At 53.5% G+C, this 24,128-nt stretch overlaps 2 protein-coding genes across 5 annotated transcripts in view; both read right to left on the bottom strand.

The window, feature by feature from the left end:
- The window catches only part of ADAM33 (ADAM metallopeptidase domain 33), a 45,439-nt gene extending 39,008 nt beyond the window's left edge, over nt 1-6,431 (bottom strand). The window contains exons 1-2 of the mRNA XM_054514730.1: nt 6,349-6,431; nt 5,840-6,051 (exon numbers count right to left, since the gene is read on the bottom strand). Coding sequence (XP_054370705.1) covers nt 5,840-6,051; nt 6,349-6,431 — 295 coding nt within the window. The remainder of the gene's footprint in view (nt 1-5,839; nt 6,052-6,348) is intronic.
- Nucleotides 6,432-9,440: 3,009 nt separating this feature from the next.
- Nucleotides 9,441-24,128, bottom strand: part of ALMS1 (ALMS1 centrosome and basal body associated protein) — a 58,454-nt gene continuing 43,766 nt past the window's right edge. For 3 of the 4 annotated variants that reach the window (XM_036382849.2, XM_054514630.1, XM_036382846.2), the window contains 7 exons: nt 22,150-22,261; nt 21,078-21,269; nt 16,819-17,057; nt 16,130-16,361; nt 15,832-15,895; nt 13,250-13,349; nt 9,441-9,869 (listed from right to left, as the gene is read on the bottom strand). In XM_036382849.2, the coding sequence (XP_036238742.2) occupies nt 9,825-9,869; nt 13,250-13,349; nt 15,832-15,895; nt 16,130-16,361; nt 16,819-17,057; nt 21,078-21,269; nt 22,150-22,261 (984 nt within the window). In that variant the 3' untranslated portion in view covers nt 9,441-9,824. The remainder of the gene's footprint in view (nt 9,870-13,249; nt 13,350-15,831; nt 15,896-16,129; nt 16,362-16,818; nt 17,058-21,077; nt 21,270-22,149; nt 22,262-24,128) is intronic. The other variant, XM_036382847.2, reaches the window with a different exon arrangement.

Here is a 24,128-nt window from a genome sequence, read left to right on the forward strand (position 1 = left end):
ACTCGCTCCCGGCCCTTTTAGGGAGCGTTGTGGGGAACGGCGCCGCTGTGGGGCTTGGGGTGTCGGCACCGCGAGCTGCGGGGCTGGGGGAGCCCCGGGGGAGCCCCGCAGAGCCCGATCCCAGCGGAGCAGGCAGCTTTCCCTTCCTTTCCCTTCTCCTCTCCATCCAAACACAGCTCTGGCCCCACCGCCCTCCCGCTCCCCTCCCAGCTGCTCTCTTGCAGTTGCTGGAAAACTTCTCAGCAGCAGCAGCAGCAGCCGAGATCCCGGCAAAGCTCGGAAGTGAAAAATGCAGTAACAAAAAATGTGCTCTGGGTAGAGGAACATCAGCCCTGACTTCTTGGAACGGCTGGGGAAGGAAATAGGGATGGGGAAGAGGCTACAGGGGGCCGAAGGGAAACGGGCAGCCCCTCTCCTCCTGCGGCTCCCGTTTAAAAAGCGATGGGAGCCTCGGGCAAAGTCTGGATTTCCTCACGGACCGAACGAGCCACGTTTCACGGCAGGACCCGCAGGGCAGCGCAGACCCCGAGCTCCCTCTGAGAGCCGGGGCTGGCTGGGGACGGGGGCTCTGAGATCACCGCCGCCCCGGGCTGAGAGCGGCCCCGTGCCCGTGCCCGGTGCCAGCCCGGTCCCTCCGCGGCCAGCGGGACCCGCGGGGCCGGGCCGGGAGCGCCGGGACTGGCCGGAGCCGCAGCGCAGGCTCTGGGGGCTCGCCGGGGGCAGCAAGAGCAGCCTGGAGCCCCCACCCCACCCCACCCCATCCTATCCCAATCCCAATCCCATCCCCAGCCCTATCCCACCCCTATCCCATCCCCATCCCATCCCCATCCCGATCCCACCCGGTCCCCCCCGGCCCCCAGCCCCCGTTACCTGCCGGCCCCGCCCGGCCCCGCGGGGGGAGCCCCAGCAGGACCCCCAGGAGGGCGAGGCGCAGCCCCCAGCCCGTGGCCGAGCCGCGGCGGGGCCCGGGGGGGCCCGGCCCGGCCATGTCGCCGCTCCCGGGCTGTCACCGCCCCGACTCGAGCCTCCGGCCCGACCTCCTCCTCCTCTTTATGCCGCCGGGTCCCTCCCCCGCCGCGCAGCCCCGAGCGCGGCCGGCCCGGCCGGGGGGCGGCGGGGAGGGGGCGGCTTTGTTCGCCCTTATTTATTGCTGTGTTTCTTGGCCCGGCCCGGCCGCTTAATGAGAACCAGACCCGCGGCTCGGCGGCTCCCAGGCTTCCCCCGCCCGCCGCGGCTCCATCCATCATTCATCATTCATCAGCCATCAGCCGTGAGCCATCGGTTCATCCATCATCCATCCATCCATCCATCCATCCATCCATCCATCCATCCATCCATCCATCATCTATCCATCCATCCATCCATCATCTATCCATCCATCATCCATCAGTGTGTCCATCCATCCATCATCCATCCATCCATCCATCATCCATCAGTGTGTCCATCCATCCATCATCCATCCATCCATCCATCCATCCATCCATCCATCCATCCATCATCCATCCATCCATCATTCATCATTCATCAGCCATCAGCCGTGAGCCATCGGTTCATCCATCATCCATCCATCCATCCATCCATCATCCATCAACAATCCTTCATCCATCATCCATCCATCCATCCATCATCCATCCATCATCCATCCATCATCCATCCATCCATCATCCATCCATCCATCCATCATCCATCCATCATCCATCCATCATCCATCATCCATCCATCCATCCATCCATCCATCCATCCATCCATCCATCCATCATCCATCCATCATCCATCAGTGTGTCCATCCATCCATCCATCCATCATCCATCCATCATCCATCCATCCATCATCCATCATCCATCCATCCATCCATCCATCCATCCATCCATCCATCCATCCATCCATCCATCCATCCATCCATCATCCATCCATCCATCATCCATCATCCATCCATCCATCCATCCATCCATCATCCATCCATCCATCCATCATCCATCCATCATCCATCCATCATCCATCATCCATCCATCCATCCATCCATCCATCCATCCATCCATCCATCCATCCATCCATCATCCATCATCCATCCATCATCCATCAGTGTGTCCATCCATCCATCCATCCATCATCCATCCATCATCCATCCATCCATCCATCCATCCATCCATCCATCCATCCATCATCCATCAATCATCCATCAGTGTGTCCATCCATCCATCCATCCATCATCCATCCATCATCCATCCATCCATCATCCATCATCCATCCATCCATCCATCCATCCATCCATCATCCATCCATCCATCATCCATCATCCATCCATCCATCCATCCATCCATCCATCCATCCATCATCCATCCATCCATCCATCCATCCATCCATCCATCATCCATCCATCATCCATCCATCATCCATCATCCATCCATCCATCCATCCATCCATCCATTCATCCATCCATCCATCCATCCATCCATCCATCCATCCATCCATCCATCCATCCATCCATCATCCATCCATCCATCATCCATCCATCCATCCATCCATCCATCCATCCATCCATCCATCCATCATCCATCCATCCATCATCCATCCATCCATCCATCCATCCATCCATCCATCCATCCATCATCCATCCATCCATCCATCCATCCATCTGTCATCCATCCATCCATCCATCCATCCATCCATCATCCATCACTTCTCCCCTCTCTCCTGCCCAAGGAAAGCCTGGGGGCTGCTTTCCCACAGCTGCCTGCACAAGGAGAAGGGGTAAAAGTGATTAAAGCAATTCAATAACTGCACATATCCCACCCCAGAGACAGCTCTCTGATGCTCAATCTGCTCCACATTGTTGTTATTGTTAATATTAATTATATTGATTATTAACATCAGTATTTTGTATTAATTAATATAAATGCTATTAATAAACATTTTTAATGCTATTAATAAAAATGCTATTAATTGTAGAATCACAGAGTGGTTTTGAGTGGAAGGGACCTCAAAGCCCACGCAGTGCCACCCCTGCCATGGCAGGGACACCTACCACTGTCCCAGGCTCTCCAGCCTGGCCTTGCACACTTCCAGGGATGGATTTTATTGACAGCATCCACCCAGATGCACCAGAGCAGGAGCAGGGAGTGTGGGGATGCGGGGATGCACACACTCCCAGCCCTTGGGGTGCCTCCCTGGGGCCAGCCTGCTCTCCCTGCCGCATTCGGGGCCAGGATTCATCAATAGCTATTAAAATCCCAATAGCAGTGTTTAGCTGTAGTAATTAAAGCTTTGCAAATGATTTTACCCTGAAAACGGGGACAGCTGCCAGCCCCCCTACCCAGAGTGCTCCGGGGACCTGTGGCCCAGGGGGACATCTGGGGACAGGAAGGCACAGGGGACCTCCCTGGGGTTTCCTGGCACAAAGGACAGACAGACAGAGCAGAGCTGTGGCAGCAGAGTCAGAGCCCTGCTGGCACCAAACACAGGGGGTGCTGGGAGGGGGCCCTGGGGTGCACCCTGCAGCTGCAAACATCTGCATGGAGGCGAGGGCTTCCCCATCAGCCTCCAGCCCTCCCCAGGAGGGTCAGCGGCACTGAGCTGCCCCTCCTGCCACCACGAGCCCTCCCCAGGCACCTCAGGGAGCCTTTGGGGAGAAACTCCTCCCTGGGAGGGGCTGAGGGCCTGCCACAAGTGCCCAGAGCAGCTGGGGCTGATCCAGTGCCCAGGGCCAGGCTGGACATGGGGCTGGAGCAGCCTGGGACAGTGGGAGGTATCCCTGCCATGGCAGAGGTGGCACTGGAGGGGATTCCATGGAGTTCTGCCTTTCCTGGGCCTCTCTGCACAGCCCCAGGCCCCCCTGAAGCTTCACCCCACCCTGCAGGTCCTGGGAGAGGACACATGAGCTCCAGGAGAGGACACATGAGAGGAGAAATGCTCCAAAACCCAGCCCTGCCAAGAGGGACTGTGGGAGCGTGGTGGGAACACGAGGGCATGGCTGGGGATCAGCAGCCTGGCACAGCCAGGGACAGACGGGGACACAAACAGGGCACAGACAGGGACACATCCCAGAAACAGACAGGGACAGACAGGACAGAAATAGGGACACATCCCAGGGCACAGACAGGGACAGACAGGGACAGATCCCAGGGCACAGACAGGGACAGATCCCAGGGCACAGCCAGGGACAGACAGGGACAGATCCCAGGGCACAGACAGGGACAGACAGGGACAGATCCCAGGGCACAGACAGGGACAGATCCCAGGGCACAGCCAGGGACAAACAGGGACAGATCCCAGGGCACAAATAGGACGGGTGTCCCCAGCAGAGCATGGCCTCGCTGCTCCTCCCTAGAGTGGGACATTTCTCCTCACTGCTCTCCCCTCAGCAGGGCAGCAGTGCCTCTGTTCCCCCAGGAATGTCCCAGGCTGTGAGACAGCCCTGCCCGGGCTGGCAGCAGCAGCTGGGGCTGCTGCAGAGTTATAAATGCCTTTTGTGGGCAGGAGCAGGCGCCGGCCCCATCCCCTGCCACCAGCACAGGCAGCAGCTGCACCCAGCCCGGGGCTGCAGTGAGGCCAGGGCAGCACGCAGGGAGTGCTGGGGACACCCAGGGATGGGGACACCCAGGGATGGGGACACCCAGAGCAGGGGACACCCAGGGATGGGGACACTCAGAGATGGGGTCACCCAGAGCTGGGGTCACCCAGAGATGGGGTCACCCAGAGCAGGGGACACCCAGAGATGGGGTCAGCCAGAGATGGGGACAGCCAGGGATGGGGACACCCAGAGCTGGGGACATCCAGGGATGGGGACACCCAGAGATGGGGACACCCAGAGCTGGGGACACCCAGGGATGGGGACACCCAGGGATGGGGACACCCAGAGCTGGGGACATCCAGGGATGGGGACACCCAGAGCTGGGGACATCCAGGGATGGGGACATCCAGGGATGGGGACACCCAGAGCTGGGGACATCCAGGGATGGGGACACCCAGGGATGGGGACATCCAGGGATGGGGACACCCAGAGCTGGGGACATCCAGGGATGGGGACATCCAGGGATGGGGACACCCAGGGATGGGGACACCCAGAGATGGGGACACCCAGGGATGGGGACACCCAGAGATGGGGTCACAGACAGGAGAGGCCCCGGGGCTGTGGCTGCAGGCTGCTCCCCCTCCCAGGCATCTCCTGTCCCCAGCCACAGCCTGAGGCTTCCTCAGCTCAAACTCCATCGCTCCTGGCCTGGCCCAGGTCCCTCTGCAAGGGACACCCTCAGGTGTGACAGTCCCAGAACCAGGGGATTGTTGGGGTGGGAAAAATCTCCAGGATCACCGAGTCCCAGCTGTGCCTGACCGCCGCCTGTCCCCAGCCCAGAGCTCTGAGTGCCACCTCCACACCTTACCCGGACTCCTCCCGAGATGGGGACTCCCCTGGGCAGCCCCTGCCAAGCACCTTTTCCATGAGGAAATTTCCCCAATATCCAACCAACCTCCCCTGGCCCGGCCTGAGGCCGTTCCCTCTGCTCCTGTCCCTGTTCCCTGGGATAAGATCCCAAATCCCCCTGGCTGTGCCCTCCTGGCAGGAGCTGTGCAGAGCCACAAGGGCCCCCTGAGCCTCCTTTGCTCCAGGCTGAGCCCCTGCCCAGCTCCCTCAGGGACTCTGCAGCCCCTGCCCGGCTCCCTCAGGGACTCTGCAGCCCCTGCCCGGCTCCCTCAGGGACTCTGCAGCCCCTGCCCGGCTCCCTCAGGGATTCTCCAGCCCTGTCCCAGCTCCTCAGGGATTGTCCAGCCCTGTCCCAGCTCTGTTCCTGCCCTGGCCATGTTCCCTTCTCCAGTCAAACACCTCTGTGCTGCTCACACAAACCTGGCAGAGCCAGATGGAGTCTCCCCAGAGCAGATGTGCCCCCAGTGCCATCGCAGGGACAGCTCACAGTGATGTCACACAACTCCTCAGCTGTGTCCTCTCCTCGGTCAGTCCCAGGGGCTCTTCCTTGGCCAGAGAAGGTCAGGGCTGGCTGCTCAGTGGATGAGTCAGGAGGGCTGGCAGGAGCCAGCCAGGACAATTCACGGGATGTTCTGAACCCATCTCAGACTGGGGAGCAGCACAGCCTGGGGGGAACACCTTGGCATCTCTCCAGCATTGGGAAGCTGGAAGGAGCCTCTTGGGAAGCAACAGGACAGCAGCACGTGGGCACAGGAACAAAGTCAGGCTGGGTTTGCAAAGCCCCTTCTCCCCAGGAAGGCAGGCTCTCCGCAGTGCCTCATCCCCCTGGAATCTGAGCTCCTTCCAGCAGCATTAATCAGCGCGGCTCCCATTTGTCACGCCGAGGTCGCTCACCCTCCCGCAGGGTCCCATTTGGCAGCAGAACTCACTTTATCTGCTGATGTAGGGAGAAAAACATTACTAAAAGCTTGACTTTCAAACCTTGCTCGTGTGAGAGCCGGGCCTTTCCCATTTCCAGCCAGATTCCTGCCCCAGGCTGAATTCCTGCCCCGGCCCAGGCTGACTGCAGCTGGCCCCAGGAGCAGCCAGGGGCTCAGAGAGGCAGCACAAAGGAAACAATATTTTAAAATCTGCTCCACTGGAATAAAGTGGGATCTGCACTAATGAGCAGCCACTCAGGAAGTCATGTCTTCCTCAGGGAATTGTTTCAAGATTTCAAGAAAAGTGAATTATAATCCAGGATGCACTCATGGAAAAAATGAGATGGACTTTGGGGAGGGCTGATATAAAGCCCATAATAATTCATAATCCATCTAATTACAGGTGCCAGTGCAGGGGTGGGCCTGCATGGTCTTTAAGGTCCCTGGCAATCCAAACCACCCTGGAATTCTGGAAGAGATTTCCTCACCTGCTTTAGCACAAATCCTTCATCTTCTCCTCTCCAAAGCCTTCCTGTGGTGCTCTCAGTGACAAAACAAATGGGCCAAGAGAAACCCTGGGAGGAGTCCCCAGCAGGCACCCAGGCTGGACAGGCCATGTCCTGGCAGAGGGACAGCAGCAGTGACTGCAATGTGGGAACTTCCTTTTCCAAGGAAATGGGGCACTTGAGCTGTGTTTCACATCAGCACTGCAAGGCATTTCCATGGAAACCCTTCCAGATCCCAGCAATGCCAGAGCGTGTCCCAGACACCCACCCAAGCCCCTCAGCCCCTGATGGGACAGGGGGTCTCCATGGGAGGGCTTCCAGAAACACCCAAACCTGCTGGAGAGGGGTTCCAGAAACATCCAAACCTGCTGGAGAGGGGTTCCAGAAACGCCCAAACCTGCTGGAGAGGGGTTCCAGAAACACCCAAACCTGCTGGAGAGGGCTTCCAGAAACACCCAAACCTGCTGGAGAGGGGTTCCAGAAACGCCCAAACCTGCTGGAGAGGGGTTCCAGAAACACCCAAACCTGCTGGAGAGGGGTTCTCCATGGGAAGGACCCCAAAAGCCCCCACAGGGCTGCCCCCACAGAGGAGGATCAGGACTGATTCCCTCGGGATGGAATTTACAGCACAAAGGAAGAAGGAGTGGAAATGGTCACAAAGGAAGAAATGGAAGGTGCTTCAGAAGGGAAAGAAGCCTCTCATTTTGAAATAAAGCACATTTCAAAGCAGAAAGTGGATTTTTGCACCTCTTTTCCATTTCCTCCTTTTCCATCTCATCCAGGAGGTTTCCCAGCTGCAGGTCAGGCTGTGGACACACATCTGTCCTACACAGCAATTCCTGGGGGTGCTGCTGATCAAAGAGCAGTTCTGAGTAACTGAAAACACAAATCTGCTCCAGCAGTGTTGACAAAAACCAGTCCTGCCCCAGTTCCCCTTGCAGAGCCCTGCAGGATTCACCCAGAAGTCTGTGTGCAGTGGATTTGGAGGGGATGACTCCACTCTGGAACAGCACAAGACAAGCACAATTTCCTGAGTGTTTGGAGAGCAGTTTGGTGTGCTGCAAGTTTGGTGTGCTGCAAATGTCAACAGCTCCTTCCCAGAGCTGCAAACACCGCAAGGGAGCTCTGCATGCACAGGAGCTGCACCCAGCTGAGGGCAGGGACAGCCCTGGAGCAGCTCAGGAGCATCCCCAGGGACACATCAGGGCAGGATGGATGGGAACACCCCCAGCAGCAGAGATTCCATCCCCCAAAGGTTTGTGCAGCCCTGCAGTCCCCATCCTTGGAGGGATTTCAGTGCCCTGTGTTTGTTTGTGGCACCTGGGGACACGGCTCAGGTGGCCCTGGCAGTGCTGGGGGAGCACTGGGCTGGATCTCAGAGGGGTTTTGGAGCACAAGGCCCTCCAGCTCCCTTCATCTCCTCACTGAAAGCCTAAAGGCACAAATAAGGAGCTGAGTGGCCTTGAACAAGCTCCAGGTGAGGCAGGAGCTCGTTGGGGCTCCAGCACCCCCAGTCTCCTCTCCCAGGGAACAAACCTGTCCTGTGTGTCTCAGGATCCATCAGAGAGCTCAGCCCCAGCACACTCAGCACCCTTGCTTCACACAAAGCTCATTTCCAGCCACAGTACAGAATTCCAGAGGCAAGGCAGCAATTCCATCCCTCCTGATCCCAAGGAAGTGGAAGGAGAAAATTGCAGCTCCAGGCCAGGTGGGACAGGGCAGGGGTGGCACTGGATTCCTTCATCCCAAAGCAGGCTGATGCTGTGATAAACAGGTAAAACTGGATTTTGGGAGGTGGGAAGGTCTGAGAAGAGGAGCCACAGTCTGAGCTGATTTATCCCACCCATGGGATGGTGCTGTCTGTAATCTGCACTTCAAGTTCCATTTCTGAGACCAGACCAGATCAGGGAATCTGGAATGGGTTGGGTTGGAAAGGACCTCAAATCCCACCCAGTGCCACCCCATCCATGGCAGGGACACCTCCCACTGCCCCAGGTGGACCCAAGCCCCAGTGTCCAACCTGGCCTGGGGCACTGCCAGGGATCCAGGGGCAGCCCCAGCAAATCTGGGAATTCCAGCCCAGCCAGGAATGCCTTGCCAAGATCCCAGCCCAATCTCCCCTTTCCCAGTGGGAGCCATTCCCTGGCTCCTGTCCCTCTGTCCCTTGTCCCCAGCCCCTCTGCAGCTCTCCTGGAGCCCCTGCAGGCCCTGCAGGGTCTCTCCAGAACCTTCCACCTCCAGGGGCACCCAGCCCTCCCAGCATGGGTGTTCCCTCCCAGCTGTTTTGAGCTCAATTGCCACAAACATCTGAGGCAGAGAGAGCATAGGAAGCCACAGCTCACACCCACTCTGTTTTCCTCAGATGTCTTTTCCTGTTTATCCATCCTATGAACTGAGACTTGAGCACTTCATAAACCTCCTCTCTGTCCTGCATCTTTTCAGTGGTGCTGGTGCAGGGCACAGCCAGGGACCCTGGCAGGACAAACCATCAAATAAAAAAGGGATTCTCCCAGGAAAGCCCTGAAAGCTCCCACCAGCACCAGAAGTGTCTCTGCTCAGCCCCTCCTGGTCCCTGCACAAACACAGCTGCAGCAGTTATTACAACTCAGCTGTTTTATTGAAGTACAAAACATAACAAGTGAATTTTCTACACTGAGACAGGAATTTTAAAAAATCTAAAAATCCTTGTTAAAACCCATAGAAAATAAATACATAAAACTGCTATTCCAATCAGGGAGTTATAAATATATTATGAACCAAGTTTTTCCAGACTCTGTTTCCTCTGGAAGTGCCTAACACCACTATAAAACCCCAGCTATTTATTTAAAACCCTGACACGCCCCCCAAATCCCTGATTCTTACGCAGGGCAGGACCAGTGAGCACAGAAGGGAGCCAAGAGCACAAAGTGGGGCTGCAGAAGCATTTAGAGCCTTCTCCCTGTGCCAGTGCTGTGTGTGCTCAGCTCAGGCTGGCTGAGGTCAGCTCCAGGACACCTTCTTCCCCAGGACATGGCTGGTGATCTTCTGAGGGAAAAACACAGGGACACGGGTGAGTTTAGTGCCTTGAGAATTAAAAATGCTGAGCACAGGTTCTCTGTGCTCTGAGGGAAAAACACAGGGACACGGGTGAGTTTAGTGCCTTGAGAATTTAAAATGCTGAGCACAGGTTCTCTGCACAGATTGCTCTGGAATCCCACAGGGGGAATACCCATGAGCTGCTGCTCCTTCCAGGAGCTCTCTCCCATTCACTGGGATCACAAACTCGCTCCCCCTCGTGGAGGAGCCTCGGTATTGGAACAAGTCTGCATCTGATAAACTCAGAGCATTCATTTCTGCTTCAGTGGGGCTGGGAGTTCTGATTGCTGCTGCCATCAGATCAGGGTCTGTCCCACTACAGAGTGCAAAATTCCAGGGCACTCCCTGTCCCCTGATCTGACTGGGATGATTTTCTGCTCTATTTGAAATTAAAAGCACAAAAGCAAAGGGCTGCTGGGACAGAGCATCAGCCCAGGTCCACGTGCACCCTGGGATAAAAATAACTTTGCTATCCTAACAAAGAGAAGTATTGAACAATTTCACAGGTTAAGAATGTCTGTGCACTCCAGCCCAGGGATTTTTATGGCTCCAGTTCCAGGTGGGCCCAGGTTGTTTCCCCCTCACTCAGTGCCAAGAAAACTTCACATTATTCTCTTTTCCCCTCAGTGAGCTGCCCCAAACTGTCCCAGAAATGCCTTGAGACCAGCTCTAATTTTTGGAGCCATTCCAGAGAATCTGTGGTTGGTTTTTAGGCACAATGAGCCTCACTCAGAAGCTGGTGCTCTCAGCCCATCCTCACCAAACCATTCCCTGATTTACAGCAGCTCTTCTGCACCAGCAGGGAGAACTAAAGCACTGCAATTATTTACTGCCATGAATCACCACCTCCCTTCCAATCAAACCCATATTTATGTGCTAAAGTTCTGATCCTATTTCCTCCCTGCTTCCAGCCCACTCTGCCACTCCAAGTCAGAGACTGCCAGAACTCATTAATTCCTCAAACTTTACTGTACCAGCATCTGGAATTCTCAGACCAGAGCAAAAAAATGTCCTGAAAATACCCTGCCCAAGGATAGCAACAAATTAAAGTCTTTCTAGTGGTAAATTCCCCAAATTAGAGTAGGAAGATGTTTTACAGAACACATTACAAGTGCTGACTTTGAAAATCCAATGACTGCTGTTGCCAACAAACAGCCAAGCCTATTACTCCAGCTCTGGAATACTCCAGGAGTTTAACACTAAAACTGGAGGGCAAGTTTAAGACCCAGAGTTTAAAGAAAAGGGCAGTTTTGGTTTCAGTGCCTGTCCATGCTCAGGGACACTGGTTTATCCCACAGCTTCCCAGCCAGGGGTCCTGGCTGAGCAGGGCCAGTGCTGGGCAAACAGAAACTGCTGGAAGCCTCAGAGGTAACCCTCCACCAGGACTGCAAGCTGCAGCCTGGATAAACTAAGGCTGACTCCAGGCTTTGTTAGGCATGGCTGGGGATTCCCTGAGCCAAACCCACAGCCAGGGCACAGGAGAGCAAACCCAGCTCTGGAAGGACACTCATCCTTCCTGGGATGTGCTCCAAGACCCCCCTGTTCCACCCCAGGCCCTGCACAAGCCCTTGTTTGTATCATGGCACCAGCACCACCTTCTGAGCCATTTTTCCATGGAATGGGAGGATTGCAGGAAAGGAAAGGTGTAGCAGAGCTTGGCTGATGAATGGAACACACCTGGGCACCCCCAGCACCTGGACTGCAGTGCCCTGGTTGTGAGGTGTGGCTGGGGGTGTGCATTCCTCCTGTCAGAGCTGGGGCAGGTATCTGCTGCTCATGGGGCAGTTTTCTTTATCTCTTCCACTGCCAATCCTCCCTCCAGGAGATCTCTTCTGTTCATGGACCATTAACTATTAATTATCTGCTGTTCATGGGCCATTAATTATCAGTTATCTTCTGTTAATGGGCCACTGAGTGTCCCTGCATGGCTGATCCAGTTCCATCATCCCATGGGGAGATGCTGCGCCCAGGGGAGGAGCCAAGCATTCCTACCTGGATCCAATCTGAGCTTTGGGACAGCACAGCAGCCTTTGCCCAGTGCATTGCCAGAGGAGCAGCTTCTGCTGCCCTGCATGGCCAGAGGGAGCCCAGGCCCATCTCCAGCAGCCCTGGAGCTGCAGAGGAAAACTCCCCCCTTGTGCAGGATCCCTGCTCCAGCAGAGCCACAGCTGGCACTGCAGGAGGGCTGAGCCCCCATGGGATGGGGCTGTGCCACCCCCTGACACACAGGGGACAGGGACTGCTCTGACCCTGGCAGGGGTTTGGTTTCTTTTTGTTTGTACCACTGCATTTGTATTTTTAATTTTCCTAGCAAAGAACTGTTATTCCTACTCCCATACCTTTTCCTGAGAGCCCCTTAATTTCAAAATTACAATAATTCAGAGGGAGGGGGTTTGCATTTTCCATTTCAGGGGAGGCTCCTGCCTTCCCCAGCAGACACCTGGCTTTTCAAACAGACACCCCTCAGCAGATCCCTGTGTCTGGGACTCCCTGAGGGAACGTGGCCCTCCAGAGGGGAGGAGTGTCACATACAGGTAAAACCTTATGAAAAAAACCCTTCTAAAATCAGGCCTCATTACTGTGAGATAAGAATTACAATAGTGAGAATCAGTTAGCAAAACAATCTATCCTTGTGAGAAGACAGTTCCCACCTGGGGGGAGGAAAGTTCTACCCCTGTGAAACATTCACTCCCCAGGAGACAAGAATGTGAACACAGCTGGAAAGAGAAAGGTTTGATGGACACCTACACCAGGCATTGCCAGCCACTGAGCTGAGTTTCACTGAACTGCTGACCAGTTAGCTCCAGGCATGGTGCCTTCTGATAACCATACAAATGAAATAAAATATATATTTATATAATAGAATACATAATATATATTATATTATTGTATTATATAATGTATTTAATTATATAAATATAAGTATATAATAGAAATATAATATATACTTTTTCTATTATATCTATATTATATATTTATATAAATATATTGAAATATATATTTTGTATCAATATATATTTGCAATATATAAAATATAATATATGTTATATAAATATGTAATATATATGTTTATTATAAAAATATATCTAGTAGATATAATTATTTATTAATAGAATATAATTAATTTTATATAATATTTTATATAATATATATTGTATAATATTATATGTATCTATATAAATATATATAAATATATATATATATAATAAATAAATAAAATTAATTATATATTAATATAATAAAATATGAGCTTTGTGAACAGAGATTTGGCTATTCTGCATGAAGAACAGGTGTCTTTGTCCATCTCCACGGTGCCAGGGGACACTCACAGTTTTGTAGAGCTGAGCCCTCAGGCGGTAGGAGCTGTACTCCTGCCTCCTCTGCTCCTCCTCCCTCTTCCTCCTCACCTCGGGGAGCTGCTCGTACATCCTAATGGGAGAGGAAAGGCAAAAACAGAGATTTGAAACTGCCTGACACTAAAAACCACAGCTGCTCTACACAAGGAGAAATATTAGAAAAGAGAAGCCCTATAAAATATGGTTTAGGCCCTGCTACTTTAGCTCAACTAGTAGCTAGCTTGCAAGTTCTTATGTGAAAAAATTAGACTGAGAATCAAGTTTGCATAACAACTTACTCCTGTAAAGAAAAAAGCAGTAACAAAAGATCTGCCCTATGAGAATTACAAAGAAAAATGTAAACACCTGAAGAAAAAAGCATTAACACATACACACACACAAGCACTTTCTAACCAATTATTGAGAGTTAAGAAGTTTACTAACCAATTAGAGTCAAATACATACATCTTTAAAACTGTATAAATGTAAGCTTTATTGATGTATATTTATTTCTATATTTATACTATTTTTATATTTATATATTTGCTTTACTTATTTATTTATTTATTTATTTATTTTAATGTGAGCTTTATTCTGCCTGCAGGAAGAAACTGAGTCCTGTCTGCTTTATTGCAACACACACCCTCTGCTTTATCCCCACATCCCTAAGGGCTGCTGGCCAAGCACATCCCTGACCAATGTGTTTGCAGTTTGCTGCTGTCCCACTGTGGAATCCACAGCAGCACTGAGCTGGGAATTCCTGCCCCTGCAATGGCTCTGCTACCCCTGGAACCCCTCTCCTGCCCCTGCAATGGCTCTGCTACCCCTGGAACTCCTCTCCTGCCCCTGCAATGGCTCTGCTACCCCTGGAAAGCCTCTCCTGCCCCTGCAATGGCTCTGCTACCCCTGGAACTCCTCTCCTGCCCCTGGAACGCCTCTCCTGCCCCTGCAATGGATCTCCTATCCCTGGAACCCCTCTCCTACCCCTGGAACTCCTCTCCTGCCCCTGCAATGGCTCTGCTACCCCTGGAACTCCTCTCCTGCCCTTGCAATGGCTCTGCTACCCCTGGAACTCCTCTCCTGCCCCTGGAACGCCTCTCCTGCCCCTGCAATGGATCTCCTATCCCTGGAACCCCTCTCCTACCCCTGGAACTCCTCTCCTGCCCCTGCAATGGCTCTGCTACCCCTGGAACTCCTCTCCTGCCCCTGCAATGGCTCTGCTACCCCTGGAACGCCTCTCCAGCCCCTGGAATGGATCTCCTATCCCTGGAACCCCTCTCCTGCCCCTGGAACTCCTCTCCTGCCCCTGCAATGGATCTCCTACCCCTGGAACGCCTCTCCAGCCCCTGCAATGGCTCTGCTACCCCTGGAACTCTCCTACTGCCCCTGGAACTGCCCCTCTCCTGCCCCAGCACCTCCCCAGAGCAGCACCTGTAGCTCTGCCCTGCCGTGGTGCCCCAGCTGGAGCTCAGTGTCCCCCATGTCCCTCCAGCCATGGCAGGGGTTCAGCACAGCAATCACCTCACTGAAGCTTTTCAGGCATTCCCAAAATTCCAGTGCTTTCAGTAGTGTTGCCCTGCTTTGTCTTCTCCTGTGCTGATGCCTCCCCAAGTTTTCCCTCAATCCTGGAATGGTTTGGGTTGGAAGGACCTCCAAGCCCATCCAGTGGCACCCCTGCCATGGGCAGGGACACCTTCCCCAGACACTCTAAGAATACTCTTAAATGCTAAAAGTCATTAAAATGTATCATGCAAAATCACTGAAGTCATTAAAAGTCACCAGGGGGTTTATTTTATACATTGTGTATTGCAGCAGGTGCTTGGTGGAATCACAGAGAAACCGAGGCTGGCAGAAACCTCTGGAGCCACCAAGCTGCTGCTCAAAGCAGGGTTAATTCCAAGGTGGACCAGGCTGCTCAGGCCTCATCCCACCAACCTGGGATTATTTCAGGCTCTGCCACCTCTGCTGGTCCTGGCCCAGCACTTCCCATCCCATTCACAGCAAAATTCAGCTGCAGTGAACTCCCATTTTTCACTATCCCTTCCCATGGCCCCTCTGCAGCACAGCTGCTCCAAGGGTAAATCCATGGGAGCGTGCTGGGCACTGCAGAGATGAATTACTGCAGTCAGAAATAACACAAACCCCGCCCTGAGGTGGTTTTTCCAAGAGTAAAAGTCTCTGCATTCCCTTGGGGTGATTATTTCTACAGAAAGCCTCTTCCTTTGGGGGAATGCTGCCTCCCTGCTGCCCCAGTTACCCACTTTGGTAAATAGTTTGTGAGCTTCCTCAGACGCTCGTGTCCCCCAGCTCACTCCCTCTCCACGTGGGACCCAGTCTGCTGTGGATGGCTGACACTGCAGCAGAATCCTAGGTTTAGCTACAGAAATAATTTCCAAAATTATTTTGTTTCTTGGAACTTCTAAGCAGAACATTTCTCCCTCTGATAAGGCACCTGCATTTTTCACTGAAAAAAGCTAAATTATTTGCACACCCAGTTCTATGACTGCAGACAGGATTCAGAGCTCTTCCCTACCCAGGGCACTGATCCACCTGAAATAAAATTCCCTGAACTTTACCTTTTAGATCTTTGAAACATTTCATGCTTGGGAATTGCTCTTCTTTTTTCTCTCATCAGGAAACCTGAATGGAAAATTTTGAGATAAGGGAACAATGAACGAGTTTGTTACTGCAACAATGTGAGTCCTTTATAAGTTTTATAGAAGTTCTTACAAAAAACACTCTTTACAAGATCTTACAGACAACAGGCTTAAATAACTGTAATGGCTTTAGGAGAAATACATAGTAAATAAATACACCCTGAAGCATAATGTGGGGTTCACGAAACCAAAGAATTCAAAGCAGAGCCCTGAGTACCTCGGTTGGACACCAGGTGATTTGAGTCTCTTCTCCTCCTGGCAGGCTGCACCAGCTGCTGGGCTGGCAGCAGCTGGTCCCTCTGGGCTGGCAGCAGCTGGTCCCTCTGGGCTGGCAGCAGTGCTTCCCTCTGGGATTTGTGCAGCCTCCTCTCCTCGCGGAGCAGCCGCAGGTGCCGCAGGCGCTGCCCCGAGCGCGAGATGAAATCGGGGCGGTGCAGGGCCAGCGCCTCCTGAGGGGACACAAACACACCAAGCTGGGGCTGGCAGCTGCAGGGGAGACCCAGAACACCCACCACCAACCCCAGAGCGTGGAAAAAATCCCCTCCCAATACTGGGTGTAAGATAAAACTCCCGTCCTTAACGCCAGCAGCCTCTGAGCCTCTGCTTTAACAACGTGGAAATAAACTGGCCAGAAAAAAAAAACCCAAAATAATAAGAAAGAATAATAAAAACTAATTCTGATCTCATACTATGTACACCTCAGTACTGTTTTTGCATAGAAACAAGTGTGATGGGATGTTCTGTCAGCTACATCCCCCTGGCTCCTGAAGCCAAGGGGTTCAATTGCTGTAATACCAGACCAAGTCAAGTACTGGGGCAGTAACTTGGGGCAGCATCCTGGGGAAAGCCAGAGTGCCAGGGCAAGCCAGGATGTGCCCCAGCAGTGCCTGGCTCAGGGTGCCTCACCTGCAGGGTGAGTTTGCCCAGGGGCTGCCCCAGCCCCCTGCCAGCCCCTGGGGGTGTCACTGCTCCCTGGCCCAGCCTGGGCTGCTCCTCCCGGTTCTTCTCCCTCAAGGGCTCTCTCCAGGGCTTTGTGCTGCTCCAGGGCTCAAACCAGGCTGGCCCAGGGCCAAGAGTGGCACTGCACTGGTTTTCTTTCCTTGATTCACATTCCAAGTCCTCTGCTGGGACGAGCCACGCAGTCCCTGTTAAAAGAGTACGGGAGAGAAAGAAGATTTGAGGCAATTCTGTGCCTGTTGTGCATCCCAATCCATGGTCCTTTATTCCTGCAGGAATGAGAGGACACAGCCAGGAGAGGTGATGCCAGCTGAGCCAAGGGGCATCCCAGCTCACAGTCAGGAGACAGAGCTGAGGGAAGAGGAGGGGAGCACTTGGAATGATGGTGCTTTGACCTCCCAAGTCACATCAGGCACAATGGAGCTCTCCTGGGGATGGGAAAGTGGGCAGGGGCCCTCCAGGATCCCTCCAGGGCCTACAGGGGGTTCCAAGGAGGCTGCAGAGGGACTGGGACAAAGGAAAAGAGTCTGAAGCTGAAGGAGGGCAGCTTTACACCAGATATGGGGAAGGAATTGTTCCCTGGGAGGGTGGGGAGAGACCGGCACAGGAATTCCCAGGGCATTCCCAGCTGGGGCTGCCCCTGGATCCCTGGCAGTGCCCCAGGCCAGGCTGGACACTGGGAGCAGCCTGGGCCAGTGGGAGGTGTCCCTGCCATGGCAGGGGTGGCTCTGGGTGGGCTTTAAGGTCCCTTCCCCCCCAACCCATTCCAGGATTCTCCAAGTGCAGAATGAGTTCCTTGTCTGGCTGTGCTCGTGTGGCTTTTCCTTGGCCTGTTATCCTGTCTCTATCCCAATCCAGTGGCTTCCCCACTCTCACCCTCCCATCCTGTCCCACATCCCTCAGAAGGGAAGGACCAGGGGTTCAACCACAGCAGTGCCCAGGTTTGCAGCTAAACCCAGCCAGGGCCAGCACTGCAGCAACCCCGCACTGCAGCTGAATTTCTGTAGGAAACACCTTGGGCAGGTTCAAGAGAATTCCTTCCCCAGCAAGCCTTTATTAAACTCCACTTCTGAAAAGCCCACAACTGTTCATTTTCCCTGTTTGCTTCCATGGAAAGAACAGTTATTTACCAGCAATCACACATTTTTAAGGAGCCTTTCTGCTGGCCTGAGCCCTGTGGCTCTTTATCCATGTTTTGGAAGATCAAATGCTTTCCATCTCCCAAATGCTCAAAAGATCATATGCTTTCCATCTCCCAAATGCTCAACGTGTCTCCAGGAATTCAGTTACTCACAGTTTACACACACAATGATGTGAATGAATACATCAGCTGAGATTCTGAGCAGATATTCTGAATTCTCTAAATTAAACCCTTATGAGAGAGAATGATCAGTCCCCACAACAACAACAGTGATGACTAAGGGAAATATTTTTAAACATTTAATTGTGACGTTATGAAGAGTGGCAGGAATTTAAGAGACAAAAAAAAAAAAAAAACAAACGTCAGGAGACTCCACCAGCAGCCTCAAAATGCAACTCTTAAAACCAATTCTTCCCAATTTTCACCCAAGTGCTCTGGAAAAAACTTCTGGGAAGCCTCAGGGCATGAGACATTAAGGACAAGTTGGTGACCAGCACTGAGAGTTCAACAGAACCTTTTGTGTCTCAGAAGTTCATGTTAAGCACCTACAGGATTGCCAGGTCTCCACCTTGTTTATTCCTCCCCACGAGTGCATTTCCTGCTGTAACAGCTGTTTCATGGCTGAAGCTGCCATCAGAAGCCAGCACTGCACTGCCCCGGCAGGGTTTGGCTGCAGTCCCATGAAATCCCAGCAGGAGGAGGCGGTGGCAGGGTCAGCTCTGTCTGTGGGGGCCCCTGACCTGCCAGGAGAGGGCAGTGGGAATGCCCTGGGGAGATGCACCTCGGGCTCTGGGCACCGCTCAGGGTGAGGAAGGAGCCTTCCCCCACGGTGCTCTGCAGCACTGGGGCAATTTATTCCAGTTCTGTCCTGCCCAATGCCTGTTGGCCTTCCCTGCCCCTTTCACCCTGTACGTTCATGTTCCAGAGAGTTCTCCCCTCCCTGTTACCCCATTGGTTTATGTAACCCTGCCCATCCACCCTGGCACCCCCTGTTGTGTGGAACCCTCTGAATCCTCCCCCCAGGGAAATCCCCAGGGATTGTTTTGCCTTGGAAGGATCTGCCATAGAGCTTCCCCACCTGGCTGCTGGAGAGGACTGAGCGCATGGTGCTGTGAGTGCTACTGCCAACCCACATCAGACTGCCTCCCCCATGGGCCAGCTGACCCTGCTCACCCCAATTACTCATCCCTCACTGCCCCTGCAGGTTGCTGCCCTCTGCCCACCCTGTGCCCTCAGGTCACTGACCCCATCCTTGAACCTGTGCACACCCCATGGTTTGGTCTCTGTCCCTGATCCTTTGGTGTGCTTTGGAATAAACCCTCACTGGAATGCATCATGCAAAGACCCTTCCTGTGCTTCCTCTGCTGAGCTATCTGTGCTCTGTGTGTGTGTGTGTGTGCATGGTCCTGAAATGCTGTTCTGGTGGCCTTACTCTGAGCAGCTTCTGAAGGAGACACCTGGAGGAAGGCTGCAGCATTTCTACCACCCTGCCATGCTGCAACACTGTCAGTCCCTTCCCCGTGTGCCACCCCTCAGACCTCTGGATCCCCGACTCCCTCCTCCTGTATTTATACACTGGAGCCTCCTTTGTGTTTGTCTCTGGCCCCTGGATGCCTTCAGCATTGTCTGAAATAAAGCACATTGGAACTCCATGCCTGGACCCCCCTGTGCCTTCACCCCCGAGCTGCTGTGTGTGTGTTGAGACGTGAGGTTAGGAATGAACTGAGGTTAGAAACCCATTCCAGATTTAGGTGAAGTGTGCTGCTTTGAACTGCTTAGTCTGTAGAGTTTATCCATTTGCTGTGCTTGTAAAAAAACCTGTGCTTGCAACAGCCTGCAGCTCACAAAGCTGCCTCAAACAAGGTGAAAAGAATGTGAACTTCCAAGCTAGAAGAAAATAAGAGGGGCCTCTTAGACCTTAAAACAAGATGCAAACCAAAACTAAGCTGCAGGAGATAGATGGACAACCAGAGAGCTCTCTACTGATCAGAACTAATTGTGATAAATAAATATGCACAAACCTATTGCAAAACTTAATGCATAGCAACAGGTTAAAGGACAAAAAGGAAGTTTAGACTCTCAAGAGCACCCATACCTTTAGAAATGATTCAGCTTGTACCAGTGCTGTAATAAACACAGCACTTTTCCACTGTAATTAGTTGAAGAGCTGTCTGTCCATGGATCAGTGTGTGTGCTGTGCTCTTGTGGCTCCTGCCCCTTGGCACAGGATGCTCAGGGGCAGGGTGTGTGCACCACCACCACAGGCTGTGACACAGCCCTGGCTGCCCCCAGCCCGGTCCTGGGTGTCCCCAGCCCTGTCCCAGGTGTATCTGGCCCTATTCCAGCTGTCCCCAGCCCTGTCCCCGCTGTCCCCAGCCCTGTCCCAGGTGTATCTGGCCCTGCCCTGGCTGTCCCCAGCCCTGTCCCAGCTGTCCCCAGCCCTGTCCCAGCTGTCCCCAGCCCTGTCCCAGGTGTCCCCAGCCCTGTCCCAGCTGTCCCCAGCCCCGTCCCAGGTGTCCCCAGCCCTGTCCCAGGTGTATCTGGCCCTGCCCTGGCTGTCCCCAGCCCTGTCCCAGCTGTCCCCAGCCCGGTCCCAGCTGTCCCCAGCCCGGTCCCAGGTGTATCTGGCCCTGTCCCAAGTGTCCCCAGCCCTGTCCCAGGTGTCCCCAGCCCTGTCCCAGCTGTCCCCAGCCCCGTCCCAGCTGTCCCCAGCCCTGTCCCAGGTGTATCTGGCCCTGTCCCAGCTGTCCCCAGCCCGGTCCTGGGTGTCCCCAGCCCTGTCCCAGGTGTATCTGGCCCTGTCCCAGCTGTCCCCAGCCCTGTCCCAGCTGTCCCCAGCCTGGTCCTGGGTGTCCCCAGCCCTGTCCCAGGTGTATCTGGCCCTGTCCCAGGTGTCCCCAGCCCTGTCCCAGCTGTCCCCAGCCCTGTCCCAGCTGTCCCCAGCCCTGTCCCAGGTGTATCTGGCCCTGTCCCAGGTGTCCCCAGCCCCGTCCCAGCTGTCCCCAGCCCTGTCCCAGCTGTCCCCAGCCCCGTCCCAGCTGTCCCCAGCCCTGTCCCAGGTGCTGACCTTGCTGGAGGCGCAGCCTGCTCCTCCTGCTCCGTGTGTCTGTCAGGATCCTGCCCGGCTGCTGCTGCCAGGCTGTGCCCTGGCCCTGCCCCGGGGGCTCCCACAGCTGCTGGCTGCTCCTGGGCGTGGGGAAGGTCACCCCAACGTCCCGGGTGTTCCTCTTGGTGGCGCTGCTGACGATCTCCAGGTCCCCTGGAATGGAAACCAAGCAGGGGCACCTCAGTCCCGTGTGCCAGGGCAGGGAATGACCCCACTCCAGCCAGGAGTGAAGAATCACCACATCCTTCACCCACCTCCAACAGTCCAAACCTTTCACATTTCTATTTTACACTTCCCCGAACCAAGGAGAGTTTCCAGTGGCTCAGGATTGTTACTGCATGATAATCTGAGGGAAACTAAAACCAAATACCCCAAGCAAAATATACATTTATCTGGGGGTGGGAATTCAACTGGAATTAACTCTGCCCTATGAAAATCCCTCCCTGATTCAATCTGCTTGCACACAAGCAGGAATAAATAAATAATTGCTGTATCTGATGAATAAACCAGGGCCATTACTCAATGTGATGATGGGGAGTTGGCGTGGAAATGAAAGCAATGAAGAAACTGCTAATTGCCACCAGAAAAAACCCAACTGCAGAACTGCACCAGGCCAGGAGCAGCTCGGGACTGAAATAGAATTTAACACCCAAAATATTCCCAGGAAGAACACGGAACACTGCAGTTGCCTTCTGAAATAGCATAAGCCTACAAAACCCATTCTGGGAGGAACAGATGTCTTGGGGAAAAAACAATAGATAAAAAAGGCAGCTCACCTTTGCCATTGAAATGGAGCAGAAGGTGAGGGTAAGAACCTTACAAGTGAGAAAATTGGTTTTTAAAGCAGCCCGAAAATGGCAATTAAACAGCTCACATTCACTGAACACATCACCCTTCCCTGACAGCAGCTGGAGTGAATTTGGAGGGTGCTGCCGGCACAGACCCATGCCCAGAACCCCCAGACTGTGGAGGACAGGTTCCAAAGCAGGAGAGGCAGGAGGAGCCCAGGGAGGGGTGGGATTCAGGGCCTCACCTGCCTGGATCCCTTTGTTCAGCATCCGTGCCCGTCTCTTGTGGCTCAGGGCACAGCTGGGTCCCCAGGAGCTGCTGCTGGCACAGGTGGAGTCTGAGAAGGGCATGGTGCTCTGCAGAAACAGGCAAGGGAACAGGAATTCCTGAAATTCCAACCAGAGCCAGCAAACAGGATTTAAACAGAAAGGAGCCATTGCTTTTCCCTCAGTGCACCTGGGTTCTGTTGCTGTTAATGCTGAGCCCAGGCTGATCTGTCCCCCTGCCCTCACAAAACCCAGCCCTGGCCCCACCCCATGCACTTCCAGCAGCCCAGTTTGGTACATTATTGAAAAGCACATTAGTTACATTACAAAAGCACATTATTTCTGTGGGAAGAGCTTGCTGGCATCAGTCAGGACAGCACTGGGCATCCTCCAACCCAGCTGGGGCTGTTCAGCTGAAGGGAGAGCTGCAGAGGGGGCTCCAGGAGAGCTGCAGAGGGACTGGGGACAAGGAGGGAGGGACAGCACACAGGGAATGGCTGCCAGTGCCAGAGGGCAGGCATGGATGGGATCCTGGGAACTGGGAATTGTTCCCTGGCAGGGTGGGCAGGCAACACCCTCTTAAAGCAGGGGAAGCTCCCTCACCCTGCGATCCTCAGCACAGAGTCCTGCAGGTGGGAGAAATTCAACTCCACAAATGCAAGAAACAGGAGGGACATGGAAGGAGCAGGGCTGAGGGCAGTGTCACACCTTCAGTGACACCAAGCCAGGTGTGAAAGCTGCAGGGCTGGACACAGCTGGCACATCACACATGGATTTCAGTTAATAAAGCCATTCAAAGCAGGAAGGCTGTCCCAAGCCTTGGCTCTGGGGGTTTTGTTATCACCAGTGAATGACCTGGCAGCACCTCCAGGCTCCCAGCACACCCTGACAGTGCTCACAGCTTCCCTGAGCTCCAGCTCTAATTACAGAACTGCAGTCAGGAACCTGGAAATTAACTGCTGTCCTGTGAGCAACCCCCAAGAGCAGCCCCCTTACTCCCTTTCACTGGAGCTCTATCACCCCAAACAAAACTTCAGCACTAGAAGGAGGCCATGGAAATGCAGAGGCCTCTTTATTCCCTTTCACTGGAGCTCTATCACCCCAAACAAAACTTCAGCACTAGGAGGAGGCCATGGAAATGCAGAGGCCTCTTTATTCCCTTTCACTGGAGCTCTATCACCCCAAACAAAACTTCAATGCTAGGAGGAGGCCATGGAAATGCAGAAGCCTCTTTATTCCCTTTCACTGGAGCTCTATCACCCCAAACAAAACTTCAGCACTAGAAGGAGGCCATTTTGGCTCTCATAAACCTGCTTTTCTTTCATTTCCTGTAACTATCCCAGCTCCAGGACAGGCACTGCACACATGCATGGATATGGATTCCCCTTCAGATAACAGAGCATGTGAACATTTGAATTGTGAACGTGTGACTCTGAATTATGTGCTTGGCAAAAACGTGTCAAAGCAGGGAGAAAAACCCCAAATCTGCCCTCTCCCTGCCCAGCAGCAGCCCCCCAGCCTGGGCAGTGCCAGGAACACTCCTGCTGGCATGGGGAGATCCTGGGAATATGCATTTCATGGGAATATGCTCTGGAGCTGCACATGCAGAAGGCTGGAGGCAGCTTTTGTGGAGCAGGGCTGACAGCGGACTCCCAAAGCTGAGCTCCAGATGCAGCATTCCCCCAGGGATTGGGGCAGGGATCTCTCTGGGAGCTGGGCTCCTGCTCAGAACCAGACATCTGCACTAAAAATACAAATAAATCTTGACTTCTCGTCAGCTAAACAGCCCAGAAGTGACCAAAATCGGAATTTTAAATTAAATTTGCTATTTTGCCATCTATCTTCTCTCACTCCTTATTTGAGGGGGGGCACGTGTGTCTTCAGATGGATTTTTTAAAAATAATATTTCATCAGCAGATAAAAAATGTGAATTTCTAAAGCCATGGGAGTTCAATGA

Source organism: Molothrus ater, chromosome 4 (genome assembly GCF_012460135.2).
Source record: "Molothrus ater isolate BHLD 08-10-18 breed brown headed cowbird chromosome 4, BPBGC_Mater_1.1, whole genome shotgun sequence".
In the NCBI taxonomy this organism is placed as follows: Eukaryota; Metazoa; Chordata; class Aves; order Passeriformes; family Icteridae; genus Molothrus; species Molothrus ater.